Raw genomic sequence first — 14,175 nt, 5'->3', positions numbered from 1 at the left:
TAGTTTGGGGATTTCAAACTTATATATGTCTCTTGCTGGGACATGCAATAGCATCAGTCCCTGGCCTCAGGAGCCACAAGCTTGGTGAGGTGATATGGGTCTAGGGTGTTCTTTGATCAGACAAGTACCAAGAACACAGTAGTTGTCACACTCCAGTCACTCTACTCTTGAGTATACAAAGAAAATGTCCCCAAGTCAAACTACTAAGTCATTAAAAATTAAAAGTGTGGGAGCTAGAACTATACTCTGTGGTTAAAAGCACTTGTTGCTCCTGCAGAGGACCTGGATTCAGTTTCCAGCACACATAGAGCAGACACAACTGTCCAGAACTCTAGTTCTAGAATGCATGTAATACACAGATGTATGTGTGGGCAAAACACTCATACATATAAAGTTAATATTTTCAAATTTTTAATTGCAGTCATAACTGCTATATTGATATGCACCTTAGTCATTACTCTTTTTATACAAAGACTCTGCAGTTCCTGTTTAGTCTATGAAATGAGGGAAATGCCCTTAGATTATTTTCGTTGCATGTATTGGGGGGGTATGTGTGTGCATGTGTGTGTGCATGTGTGTGCATGTGTGTGTGCATGTGTGTGTGCATGTGTGTGTGTGCATATGTGTGTGCATATGTGTGTGTGTGTGCATGTAGAGCCAGAGATTAACATCGGATATCTTCTTCAATCTCCTACTTGATTTTTGAGACAAAGTCTCTCATTGAACCTGGAACTTACTGGTTAAACTAGACCAGCAAGCCAACAAGTCCCAAAGATCCTTTAGTCTCCACACAGTGCTGGGATTACACCCATGCACCACTGCACCCAACTTTTTAAGTTCTGGGATCCTGAGCTCAAGTGTTCACGCTTGCATGGCCAGCACTTTCACTGAGCCATTTCCCCGGAGTCTCAGATGCTGTGTTTGTCTGGTTTTGTTTGGTTTTATACAGGAGCTCCTGAAGCCCAGGCTTACAACCCTATATGCTTTTCTCTGCTGTGACCTGCAGGGCAAGGCTGAGAAGACTGGGCTTGTGTGAATGTGAGTCCACCCTCCTGCTTTCCCCTTCCACCTCCCAGAGTTCTCACCCTCTTGCAACAGGCCTGTCTCAGAACACTGCCCCAGAAGTGTTCCCTAAACCCTGGCAGGGCCCTGGAATGACAGTGAGCCCCTGTCCCCTCCAGCTGCTAAGTCACAGCACGGTCCGTGACTATGATGTTCCCACCTCTAAGAACTGTACCAGGTCAGGAATTCTTCAAGCCCTTATCTGTGTAACATCACCTATCCCCAGGCCAACAAGTCCCCAGCACACAAAGATGGCTGTTAGGTAAACTTCCCAAGGTAATGGATGAGAAGGCCCGGAAAGTATATAGCTTTTGCCCTCACTTACAGAGCTGCTTGTGGGGCAGAGCAGCATGGAGGTGTCCAGTCACACAGGCTTAGTTAGGCTCTCAGCTCCCTACTGCTGGCAGAGAAATCAGGTTATTTAATTACTCTCTACCTCTGTTTCTCTGCCTCTAAAACAGAAAGGTGACAGAACTCTGTAGTGTTAAGTGAGATCATGCACTAGGGCCCCAGTGGAGCACAGATGACACACCGAGTGCTCCTGACTGACATGCTTTCTACCACAGGCTGCTCCTCCAACTTTAGGAAGATCTGCTGTAGGAGCTGGGGATCCAGTTCAGGTGTTGTAGCGCACACAGAGCCCTCTTGGTCCACCAGCACTCTTGGTGGCTGTGGTGGCACAGCTGTAATCCCAGGACTTGGGATGCACAGACAGGATGAAAACTTCCAGGGTTTATTTGGATACATAGCAAGTTCAAGGTTAGCCTGGGATATGCAACGCTGTCCTAAATCTTGTTTTTAACGTTGCTAGTTTTAATCTAACTAGCATATTAAAGATATGCATGTGTACTTAAACACATAGATGCCCTGAATTCTGCTTGATGGAACTCTGGCTAGCAGTCAGCTGCCTGCTCTGTCCCTAAGTGCAAAGACTTTCAGTGTATAAAAGCAAATGAAAATACTGCTGGTTGGGCTGGTGAGATGGCTCAGTGGGTAAGAGCACCCGACTGCTCTTCCGAAGGTTCGGAGTTCAAATTCCAGCAACCACATGGTGGCTCACAACCATCTGTAACGAGATCTGACTCCCTCTTCTGGGGTGTCTGAAGACAGCTACAGTGTACTTACATATAATCAATAAATAAATCTTTAAAAAAAAAAAAAAAGAAAATACTGCTGGTGTCTTTAGCCAAAAGATTTCTAAGACTGAGCCTGGGCAGGTATGGTTTTCTCTAAACCCCCTCTTCTTGAGCTTGTTTCACAAAAGGGTACCTTAGAAGCTGCTGTAGAAACGGCTTCTGGAGGAGCATCAAGATTTCCTGCCCCACCAGGAACACTAGATGAAGACTATGGAAACATAAAAACATACTTGAGTTCGGAGCCTGAAAGGTCAGCCCATGTATATAAGGTTTGCGATCCAAGGAGACCACTTCAAGGTCACAGGGCCACAATTAGAGGCTTCTGTGGTTTCAACAAACGATCACTGTAATCTGAGACCATGATGAATGGAATAACCAAGAAGTGGAAGACACTGTAAAAACTTTTAACTGAATCCACTGCCAGAGATGGGGCAAGAACTTACTAAAGCGATCCTTAAGCCTCTGTCTCTCTGGGTATGGTGCTCTATGATCAGAAAGAATCTGAGAACTGTGAGGATACGCGCTCTGCCCCAGTAAGGAGGAATGAGAGGGATCTGCCCCAGTCCTCATTCAAAACAAAACGGGTTACTCGTTCGGTGGGATGAACTCAGCAAGAGGGCATCGCTGCCAAACCTTTACACAGCCTCCTCCTTTACTTTCAAAGCAAGTGGACATCTTAAGAGAAAGCCGAAGGGTTTTTCAAAATTCACTTTTGCTCTTGGAATTAAGAGTTCTCTCTCCCAAATGTTTGTTCATGTTGATTCTCAAGGAATTATTTGACTCTAAACGTTGATGTGGACCTAAGCAGAAAATACATTAAGCAGGGAAACCCTTCAAGGTGTAGTGAGCCTGTGTAAGCGGGAAGGGCTTTCCCAGAGAACTAAATGATTAGCTTCCAATGCCTGGCTCCTTACAATCACTTTGCAAGACGCCTGGCCTCCTTCAAAGGGTTAAAAAAGAAAGAAAAGACATGAAAAGAAAACTCTAACGGGTGGACTGAGACGCCATTCTTCCCAGGGGACACTCTCTTGGGGCTCCTGGGCCGAGAGGCTTTGTGCGCCCCTTGCCCGCGCCCCCGCCCTTCCTCCCACAGGGGCTGCTTCTCCAAGGTTCCTGAGGCCACCTGCTCCTCAGAAGCAAAAAAAAAAAAAAAAAAAAAAAAAAAAAAAAAACGGGATAGTGTGAACGCTATCGCAGTGCGCGCCCCTTCCCAGAGGGAGGAGGGGGAGGTGTTCCCGGAAAGCGTGCTTTGTCGCGAGGGTCGCCCAGCCGCCCACAGTGCCAGGGAGGCCCAACAGAGCTTCTGACCCCGGCATCTTTAAGGGCTCTCTTCAAGAAAACCGGGTCCCGCAGTCCCCAGGGCTCTTTCCGCTCCCGGTTCCCGGCCAGTCGGGGTACCCAGACCGATCGCCCGGGCGTCCGAGCTGCACCCCGCCCACCAGGCCGAGCTAACGGAGAGACCACGGAGATCCTAACGCAACCCGCCTCCGGACGGCATGGCACCTGCTGGGCCCCGCTCGCCCAAAGATCTGCACTAGGGCATAGAGCTGTCCTTCCCGCCAGCCAAAGAGAGTCGTGCGCCTGCTTCTGGGTGCTCCGGGCCCCTCTGCCTAAGCCTCAGTGGCATCTGCCCTTGGGCGCGTGTCCCCCGGGCCTCAGCCAGTTCAGCCCGTCTGCAGCGCCCCCACCCCGACAGGCACAGCTGCAGGGGGTGCGTCTCCAGCCCCCTACCTATCCCGCCGGCTCTTACCTTGTGCGGCGCCCGCAGCAGCCGATGGACCCCGGCCAACTGGGTGCCCAGAGCCAGGTCCTCGCGGAATGTGAACAGCGGTGGCCGGCTTGGCTCTGGGAAGTTGGTGCTGTTGAAAGGATCGGTGTCGTCCAAGAACTGCACGCGACAAGCCAGCGTGGCCATGATGCATCCCTGCCCCGTGGGGCGCGGGCCCCAGGGTCAGCGGGCCGCGCAGGCCGGGGCTCCGGGTCTGTGCGGAGGAGAAGCTGCCGCCACTGCCGCCACTGCTGCCGCTAGCAGGCTCGCGGGCTCGCAGGCAACGGCGCGCCCGGCTGCAGCCCGGACTCCGGCCACGGGGGGCGGGGCGGGGGCGGGGCTCGCCCCCCTCCTCCTCCCGCTCCCGCCCGGGCTCCTCCCCTGCTCGGTTTACTGGGCACCGGACCGGGCTTCCCCGACCTTCGCGACCGCTGCAGGGACAGGGAATGCGAGAGCCATTTGCGCAGCGTCGGTAGCCCTGAACCTAGCAGCAATCAACGCGCAGAAACGCCCCTGCGCCGAGCTCCCTGCACGTGTGCCTGCTGCCCAGGTTCCAGATGCACCAGCCTTGGAGCGCTGGCACTAGACTGGGGACAAGGAAGTCCTCTGACAACGTTACCCCTGGGACAGGGAACAGCACAACCCTTCCCAGATGAAAGCGACAGAGCTGGTCTCCCTGCGGCTGGGCACCCAGACCAGGGAGCAAAGCTGTCTGCAGGCCTGTGACTGGGAGATAGCGACCCGAAGCCCGGGCAAGGACTCTAGGGAGGTTTGCCCCGGTGAGAAAAGAAGCTCAGTAGGAGAATAGGGGGCCTAGGAATCCCAGCAGCATTTCTTGAGCCCAAGGGCTCCTGCACTGAGAATTGGTAGACTGCAAGGAGAGTCTCCACGACCCCAAGACCGGACCGGGACAGCTGCCTGAGAGTTACAGTTGAACCTGTCCATCATCACCAGCCCTCTCCTCAGTACTAGGTCTCCGGAAGTTCTAACTTGACCTTCTGCGACAGAGGAAGAAGGGTGCTTCTGGTCAGATCCCGGAATGGTGAAGATGCTGAGAAGAACCGAGGTGGAGGTTGGGGGTCTCCCTCACAAGAGGGACTTGGCATGTAGCTTGACAGCCTGCCTTCTTCCTCCAGGCTGGAGTGGCAATACCAAGCAGCATATGCCGGTTCTCCTTGCTGCTCACGGGCGACCCCTTACGTTTCCAAAGAGAACTCACCACCTTTTCCATTCCCAGGCCACATTACTGAAGATACCTAATCCCTCTTGGTCACCCTAATCAATAATCAATATCCAATCGTTCTTCACACCCAAAATGGCTCCGTATTGCGTCCCTCCCCCTTTTCTCTGGTTTCAAGAGAAAAGAAACCCTTGCTCTTCACTTAGCAGCCTCACTCGCATCTTTCACAAGCCTTCTATGTGTGTGCACTTGGCCTCCTGTCTCAATATAGGGCCCTATCCTGAAGATCTCCTTTGTGGCTCTTTCACACAGCCTCTGATTCCTTCCTCTCTTGTCCTAGGCTGTTTGGATTTGAAGGGAGACTAGTTTTTGAGACAGAATTTTAGCTGGGCATGGTACACACCTTTTAATACTTTTACTGCTCAGGAGGCAGAGGAAGGCAACTCTCTATGAGTTTGAGGCCAGCCTGATCTATATAGTGAGTCCCAGGACATCCAGGGCTACATAATAAAGAGACCCCCATCTCAAAAACAAGGGCCTTGATGAAGCCCCTCCTGGCCTCAAAGTCATGATCCTCCTGCCTCAGCCTCTCTAACTAGGTGATGCACCGAACTTGAATCATACTTTTTTGGGTTTGTGATGGTTAATACTTAGTGTTAACTTCACTGTGTTTAGAATCACTGTGGTAATGTGCCTCTGCAACATTATAGAATGATGTTTGCAGAAAAGTCTGAAGGAGGAAAAGAAGACAGACCCTGGACCGTAGATGAAACTCTCCCCCTGGGCTAGCACCGAGAGAGAGCAAACCGAGCAGCAGCATCCATTTCTGCGGTTTCTGACTGTGGATACAATGTTGCCACCTCACACTCCAGCTGCATGGCTTCCCAGCCATGATAGTCCAGATCCTCCATGATAGCCCAAAGAAACCTTTCCCTTTATTTGCTCCGCCAGATGTTTTATCTAAGCAACAAGGAACTAACACCTTTTTCTTGTTTGTTTTTTTTTTCCTTTTGTGGGTGGTATAAATATGACCCCTCCCTAGAATGGGTTTCTGAGAAAGTTTATGAATCTGAGTATCTTTCTTCAAAGTCTTTGCAGTTAATGTGGTGTGGGGGTTGTGCAAAGATAGCAATGGTGAAAGTTTTCTCTTGCCTCCCATTTCCTCTACACCATTCATTTCCCCCCCCTCATTCCACCAAAACCCTCATATTCCCCTCATTTGTTCCACATTGCCCATATTTCCCTATTCCCCCCACCCCTCATATTCACCTGATTTTCCTCACATGCCTCATATCCCTCCATTTCACTCACATTTCCTCTGTTTCCTCCACATCCCTCAAATTCCCTTCATTTCTATCTCTCCCTTTAGGGTTTCATAATTTGGCCACTTCTATTAAAAGATAAACCCTATTTCTCTATCCCTTGACTGACTGACCCACTGACTGACTGACTGACTGACTGACTGACTGACTGACTGACTGGTCTGATTGGTTGGTCGATTGGAATGGATTGGATTGGGTTGATTTAGGGAGACAGAATCTTCCTATGCAGCCCCAGCTGGCCTGGAACCCATAGTGCTCCACCTGAACACAGTGCTCTGCCTACAGCATGCTGGAATCAATGGCTCACCCCACTGTACCAGCTCCCCATTCTTTGAATAGAGGTAGCTTTGGTACTTGCTCTTACAAGCAGAGTGTGTAGAAGTGACAGTATGTGGCTTCTCAGAACAGACCTGAAGAGACCCCACTTCACCTCCTCTTGCCCTGAGAGAGCTCTGGCCTGAGACCTCGTACCAGGAAACCAGGTCTAATCTGGGAGAAATGCGTTTGTGGGCTCCTGAGGATGAGAAAAAATGGGTTCTGTGCTATAGGACAATGAAACAATTGGCAAACTGATCCCTGCAGTCATTGGAAAGGGATAAATTATATGGGTTGAAGCTAAGGAGTTGTCTAAGGAGAACACTAAAACCGTTCAAAGTACCCGTTGGGTGCTTCCAGCTACATATAATAATCAATTTTATTTGCAAGAAGAGAAGAAATATGGACTCTCTAAATTTAGGATTATAAAAAAAGCAATTTCTCATCCCCATTATCTTCAGACAGCAGAAAAGAACCTTTTTAAATAAATTTTTTTAATTTAGTATGTATACAGTATGTATGTATAATTTTATATATTTAGTATGTATAATTTTGCATGTCTGTATGTCTGTACAACATGTGTGTGCAATGCCTGTGGAGGCCAGAGAGGGCATCCAATCCCCTAAGTCTTTGAGCTTAAGAAATGAACTTAGTAAAATATATTTTAAAATGTGGTTGTTGAGAGATGGAGAGAGGACTCAACAGTTTAAAGCACTTATTGCTCTTGCAGGAGAGCTGGGTTTGACACATAAAATAAATCTTAGTAAAATTCACAGACAATCCACTGAGATTTTAATAGGCATACACCTCTACATAGACATACATTTGAGCACATGGATGCAGTCACACTTATTCACAGAAAAGGATAGATAAGGTCAGACTGGACCAAACAGTCAATTCAAAGCTATGTCCTTGGAGAAAAGAACAACAACAAAAGCAGAGACCTAAGAAAAGCAGACCCCAAAGGAATAGTTGTGCTAAGTAGATTCAAAGATAACGTGCTGGGGAAATGACTCAGGCAGTAACTTTTGAAAGACTCCATCACCAGTAATGCAATTTTCTTCAGAGTCCAAAAGCCCTGCACCATCACTCAGCTGCTGAGACTTGCTGACCCAGTTTGAACTAGTTCTCAGAATCCAGTAAGGAAACACCTCTGAGCTTACCTAATGCTGCCACCAGGTGGTAGACACGGCTTGACTTTCTCAGGCATTGTAAGGTCCTGTGCCACACACAGTGATGTCACCATTAACTTTAATAAGAACTGTGGTTCTCACCACTTTTCAGGTGAGACTTAAAGGTGTCCTGTCACTTATTCATGGAGAGAGTATGATTTGACAAGATTGTTGCTGAGGTTTGTTCTTGCTGTCCATTATACTGCTAAGTGCAGTCCTCCAAGACCTGGAGTCTGCATGCAGACCTGCAACCCTGCCCCCTGATTATTTTCTGATTTGTAAATAAAGATGCCAACAGCCAGCAGGTCTGCAGAAGAGACATAGGTGGGGTTGAGGTTTCCTGGGCTTCGGGTCGGAGGAGAATCACAAGGAGAAGAAGAAGGTGCAGGAGGAGGAAGGAGAAGCTGCCCTGAGTAAGATGTGGCCCTGGGCACTGCCCAGCTGAAGTTACGAGCAGCCCAGATGAAACATAGTAAGTAATAACTTGGAGTTATGGGTAGAAAGGTAAATTCTAACAGCATAGAGTGTAGGTATGTGTCCAGTTCTTGTGCTGTTTAGGGCTTATTGTAAATACAAAGGTCATGTGTGTCTTTTATCTGGGAACTTAATGGTCAAAGGCAGCTTAGAAGCACAGGCTCAGGATTAAATAATTTCTACAACAATTTTAATTGGGGGATTTGTAAGGTGAATGAATGTGTAGAAGTTAATTCTGCTAGCACAGAAGTGGGAGTTAGAAAGAGACTGCCGGATGGAGCCTGGCTTCCCTTGTTTCCTAGGGCTCCCTGAACTGGCCTGAGAGAGGCCAAGCTCTCAGAGATCCAACATGAAACAATATGAACCAACGAAGGTTTTGGCTGCTGCAGGGTCCCTGAGGATCCTCAAGTCCCAACCAAGATCCAACAGTGGCTCCCTAGGCCCTCTAGATCCCAGAAGCCCTTTCTCTCCTTGGTGACACATCACTTCTGCATTTGCTACTTGTCTTGTTGCTATGACAACATATAGGACAGAAGCAACTTAAGGGAAAGAGCATCTGTCTGGGTTTATAGTTCCAGGCATAAAATTCACTGTGGCACAGGAAAAAAAATTGTGGCAGGAGGCAGCTGGTCACACTTGCAAGCGGGCAGGTACCAGAAAGCTGGTCACACAGTGTGTGGGCAGCAAGCAGAGAGATGAATGTTGGTGCCCAGTTTGCTTTCTCCTTTTCACTCAGTCCGGGCCACCAGCCTAGGAGATGGTTTTGCCCACGTTTGGGGCAGATGCTCTCCCCGCAGCCTAGTTAAGAAGCTCCCTCCCAGGTCTGCTCGGGAGTTGTCCCCAAGGTGATCCCAGGTCGAGTTAAGTTGACAATTTAAAGCACCACAATCACGACTCAGCAGTTTACAACAGAGAGGACAGACAGACAGACTGGGCTATAGGCTAAGCTCTGCCAGGCACTGCTTCTGTCTTCATGGGGTCATTTCACCTCTCTGGTTATCAATGCCTGCTCCACAGGGGGTCTGAGAGAATTAAAGTTGGATGGGTGAGGCCTGTGGCAGAGTGCTTGCTCATGTTAGCCAAGTGTGACAATGTGGAGAAGAAAGCACACACCCAGGAGTGCAAAGGCACCCTCTCCAGCTGGACAGGTCTGTGTAATGTACAAACTCACTTCATCTTACAAAAGTAAACTGACACTGTGCACCTGAAATAAAGCCAGCAAAGCCAACACATATAATCTTTTTAGAAATTGCTAAATTAAATTTAAAACTTTTTCAAGAACTTCAGAATTTATATTTGTGAGAGGAGGCTCATAACTCTCAGAAGTGGCTCCATCAACATGACATACCCGACAGCTGGAAAATACTAGTTACAAAAAGATACTATAGATAAAAAAAGACCCAGTCCATCAAAAAGACATAGAAGCCAGGTGTGGTGCGTAACCTATTATCCTAGCAGGCAGACCTCCATGAGTTCAAGACTAGCCTGATCTACATAGTGAGTTCTAGGTCAGCCTGGGATACACAGTGAAACCCTGTCTAAAAACAAAAGTTGAAAAACTAAGACAGAAATCTTAAATGTGAACACACATACACACACACACACACCTTCAAAATATATAAGTCAAGCTGGATATGATGGCACATTCCAGCACCAGGTGAAGGCAGGAAGATCAAGCCAGCCTGTGTTACATGAGATCATACCTCAACCGATGCCACTAAAAAGATATAGATTGAAAACTAGTGTGTTCTAGTTCCTGCCAGACAGCTGATCTTTTGCAATATTGCAATGTACTCAATAAACTAAAAACAAAAAAATTAATCTTCGGAGTCGCATGAAATATTTAATATGACCACAAGTGACCATTCTTTGGATGTGTTAGGAGGGAGCCTTTCTTGGTGCAGGCATGGCAGCACTCTGCTGAGCTGTGTCAGTGCAAGTGAGCAGAGAGGTCAGAGGCCACATGGTAAGAGTGGGCTGGACTCCAACCGCAAAGCACAGCATTCATTGTAAGACAAAGTTCTACTGAATCAAGTTGCAGGTCTCAATAATGGTAGGCAGTGTTGTAAAGAGAAACTTTAATGCTCTTGGGAGAAGAAATGTTAGGAGATAACACTTGGGTGTTTCTGGGAAGAGGGTGAATCAGGACACTCCACAGTCTTTCAACACGGGGAGCACCTCCGATCCCACTGACAGGAAATGTGGAGATGATAAATCCAAGGACGAATGCATCAGGTACACACCAAAGTTCACCTGTGATGGAGGCAACAGTCGGAAGACAAGGCACGTTATTTTAAAAGCTAAAACCATTTGTAACGCCGGGCGTGGTGGCACACACCTTTAAAGCCAGCACTCGGGAGGCAGAAGCAGGCAGATTTCTGAGTTTGAGGCTAGCCTGGTCTACAAAGTGAGTTCCAGGACAGCCAGGGCTACACAGAGAAACCCTGTCTCAAAAAAAAAAAAAAAAAAAAAAAAACATTTGTAACATGCCTTTGATCCCAGCATTCAGAAGGCAGAGGCATGTGTTTGTGCGTGTACAAGGGCACACACATACATGCAGATAGAAGACAGAGGAGACCCTGGCTGCAGTTCCTCAGATGCTGCCCACCTCGTTTATTGAGAGAGGGTCTCTCATGGTCTGCTGTTCACCAGGTAGGGCGGGTGGGCTGGAGAGCTCCAGGGATCTGCCCTTCTCTGCCTTCCCAGCTTTGAGATTACAAGCATGTGTCACAGTATCCAGCTCTGTGTGTGTGTGTGTGTGTGTGTGTGTGTGTGTGTGTGTGTGTGTGTGCTTATAAGGCATGCACTTTGCAGACTGTCATCTCCCCAGCCTGCTTATTTATTATTTATTTGAGACAGGACTTCATTGTAATCCAGGGTGACCTCAAATTCTCTATGTAACCATAGATACATAGAGCTCTTTAGAGGATGTAGGTTTTACCATCATACCCTGCTTCAAGAATACATCAATGCAGCCTGACTGGAATTCTTCACAAAGTCCTAACAGAAAATGCAGAACTAAAAATAAATACTTCTAATGAATCATTGATGTGTAATGTATAATGAATACATAGTAAATGCTCCGCTTTTATAATCGAGAATCTACAACAGTGACAGAGTCATTTTAACCCCTATGGAGATGCACCACTGGGGTTAGTATCATGAGCTTTTTTTTTTTCCCCCCAATATATAAGTCTTTTATTCTCCCAAAAGAGCCCAAATTGTCCTTGTGATCAGGATCTCATTTCTGGAGCCAGGAACTGAGGCCTCCTCACTCGTCAGCCTGCTGCACAGTTCCCTTCTCAGACACATAGATGCCATCCAAAAACTTCTGGATATCCTTGTTCTTAACTGTTGTGGCTTGCTGAATCAGGGCAGCTGAATTTGAAACAAGTTCAATGTCATTTCCTTCAAGAATTAACTCATCCTTCTGGGCTTGAGAGACAGAACAAGCAACACCTGTCCTCATCTGAACCCTGCGGATGTATTTTTCACCCAAGAAATTTCAGATTTCAACCAAAGAGCCATTCTCCTGGATACTGACATTAATGGGGAAGTGAGCGTACACAGACCGCATCTTGTATCGGAAGCCCAGTGTGACACCCTTGATCATGTTCTGAACATGACTGCAGATGGTCCTGACGGTGGCCAGTTCCTTTCTGTTACCCCACCATTTGTCAACCCGGAGCCTTCTCTTTTTCTTCCCAAGAAGACTCAGCTCCATGTTGATGTGATTGAAGTCCCTCTGCAGGGTCCCCCTGGGGCCCTTCACAATGATTGTGTGCCCCTTCAGAGTGATTTCAACATTCTCTGGAATGTCCACAGTCTGATTGCTGAGAATGGTCTTCATCCTCGAAGTAGATGGGGCAAAGAGCAGTATCATGAGCTTTACTGAGCCCTCTCAGCAGATCTTCTATCTACACGGAGCTAACTTACTATGTTATAAGATCTCTGTGGTGAAGAAATCAGATCAAGCTAGTTGAATTAATTTTTTTTTTCTTGAGATGGTAGGGGATGGAAACCAGACCTCTGTACATGCTAGGTGAGTAAAGCACTCTACTCCCGAGCCACATCCCCAGGCCTGTTATTTTCATATTCCTTCTATCTTCAGCAAGATGAGAGAACATTAAAATGCTTATAATAAACAACAATGCACACTGGACAAAACCTCAGATGGCAAGAAAAATAATAGGAAAGCACAGGCAAGCTCAGGACCTCGGCGAGAGCATTGGCTTTGGGAAGGGTAACAACACTCCACCGCTGAAAACTACCCAACACTCATAACGGTATGGTCATGTGCCAACAGCATGCAAAGATGAAAATGAGGTGCCATGTTGGGCACACATACCTACACATACCCACCTTTCTCCCCCGACTCTCAGAGAGCGTCTGGAAGACATCCTGGTTCCGCTGCCCAGTTTGCTGGTCGATACAAATCATCTGGCACCTGTGACAAGGCCCTAGAACCTGGCAGGGAGAGAGGACATGTGAGAATCATGAGCATGGGAGAATCATAGATAAGTGGCCAGCCCCTAAGCACAGAAGTGGGGTTGCATGAGGGCTGTGGAGAAAAAGAAGGGTGTGAACGGCAATCTCAATGGTTCCTGGAGACGAGGAATCTGAGGAAGGAAAGCACTCAGAACTTGGAAGACAAACAGAAGCCACCACTGAGCCAGCACGGGCACTGTGAGCTTTAAGAACCAACTATACACATAGAAATTAAACCTAAAAGGTACTAGAAGTATTAACATAGATTCATGAGCAGGGATCTATCTGCATATAGCTGGGACTATGGAAACCTTGTGTCTTGGAGATTGCATGGTATTGAAGGTAACACATCTACATGGCAAGGATTCAAATTAACCTACAAGAAGCTTGGGATGTGGATCAGCGAGCTCAGTGCTTACCAGAAATTTATAAAGCCCTGAGTTCCATCCCTAACACTACATAAAACAGACATGGTGATACACACCTATAATATGAGCACTCAGGAGGTGGAGGCAGAAGGATCAGAAATTCAAGTTCATCTTCAGTTACATGGCAAGTCTGAGACTGGCCTGACCTATGTAAGACTGGGTTTCTAAGAAAAAAGTCATAAAGGCCTTTAAATAAAATATAAGAAAATATGCTTTAAGCAAAGTGTGGGGAAATAATTGTCTTTTGTAATTAAAGCAGAAAGCAAATGATATGTGTATTTTATATGTGTCTACAGATACATATACCTGCATACCCCAAACAGCAATACATAAACCAACATTCAGCTACTTGGCATAGCCATTTGGTATGAGAGAACTTCATGTGGCTTTATCGCTTGTATAACAAGAGAAACAAACAGAAATAGTAACAGAAATTCAATATCTCAGAAGTAATAAGATGGCTCTTTTGTTACACACATAAGATGCAAAAGTGTTGCCCAGCTGGTTTTGACTGTATAAACTGAAGTGATCCTCCTGCCTCAGCCTCCTGAGCAGCTGGGACAACCAGGTCAGCTACCAGGTTTCCCTGGGGCCACATGTGCCTCTTATTTATGGAGATTTTCCCTGGAATTTCAAGTACTCACTAATGTAGCTGAGCCTTGGCTTGTGCTATAGTGGGCACTCTAGCTGATGGGCATTCATCTAGTAGGAAATAATGTCTATGTGGTTCTGAGCTCCAGATTCCCAGGCCCCGTGAGTGGCAGAGAGTCCCAGGCCCCGTGAGTGGCAGAGAGTCCCAGGCCCCGTGAGTGGCAGAGAGTCCCAGGCCC

At 47.4% G+C, this 14,175-nt stretch overlaps 2 protein-coding genes and 1 pseudogene across 6 annotated transcripts in view; all 3 read right to left on the bottom strand.

Moving 5' to 3' along the window:
* The window catches only part of Fhod3 (formin homology 2 domain containing 3), a 416,962-nt gene extending 411,852 nt beyond the window's left edge, over window positions 1-5,110 (bottom strand). For 2 of the 4 annotated variants that reach the window (XM_021150413.1, XM_021150415.1), the window contains exon 1: window positions 3,949-5,110. In XM_021150413.1, the coding sequence (XP_021006072.1) occupies window positions 3,949-4,113 (165 nt within the window). In that variant the 5' untranslated portion in view covers window positions 4,114-5,110. The remainder of the gene's footprint in view (window positions 1-3,948) is intronic. The other 2 variants (XM_029472088.1, XM_029472089.1) reach the window with 2 other exon arrangements.
* A 5,380-nt stretch (window positions 5,111-10,490) lies between these two features.
* Window positions 10,491-14,175, bottom strand: part of Mocos (molybdenum cofactor sulfurase) — a 48,310-nt gene continuing 44,625 nt past the window's right edge. Inside the window, exons 14-15 of the mRNA XM_021150722.2 lie at window positions 12,792-12,896; window positions 10,491-10,682 (exon numbers count right to left, since the gene is read on the bottom strand). Of these exons, the coding sequence (XP_021006381.1) occupies window positions 10,572-10,682; window positions 12,792-12,896 (216 nt within the window). The 3' untranslated portion in view covers window positions 10,491-10,571. The remainder of the gene's footprint in view (window positions 10,683-12,791; window positions 12,897-14,175) is intronic.
* On the bottom strand, window positions 11,656-12,294 carry LOC110284812 (annotated as a pseudogene). Its single transcript, XR_002376986.2, has one exon. The product of XR_002376986.2 is annotated as a 60S ribosomal protein L9 pseudogene (transcript).

This window comes from Mus caroli, chromosome 18 (assembly GCF_900094665.2).
Source record: "Mus caroli chromosome 18, CAROLI_EIJ_v1.1, whole genome shotgun sequence".
Lineage (NCBI taxonomy): Eukaryota > Metazoa > Chordata > Mammalia > Rodentia > Muridae > Mus > Mus caroli.
The sequence above is the reverse complement of the archived record's forward strand: the minus strand, read 5'-3'. Positions and strand labels throughout refer to the sequence as shown.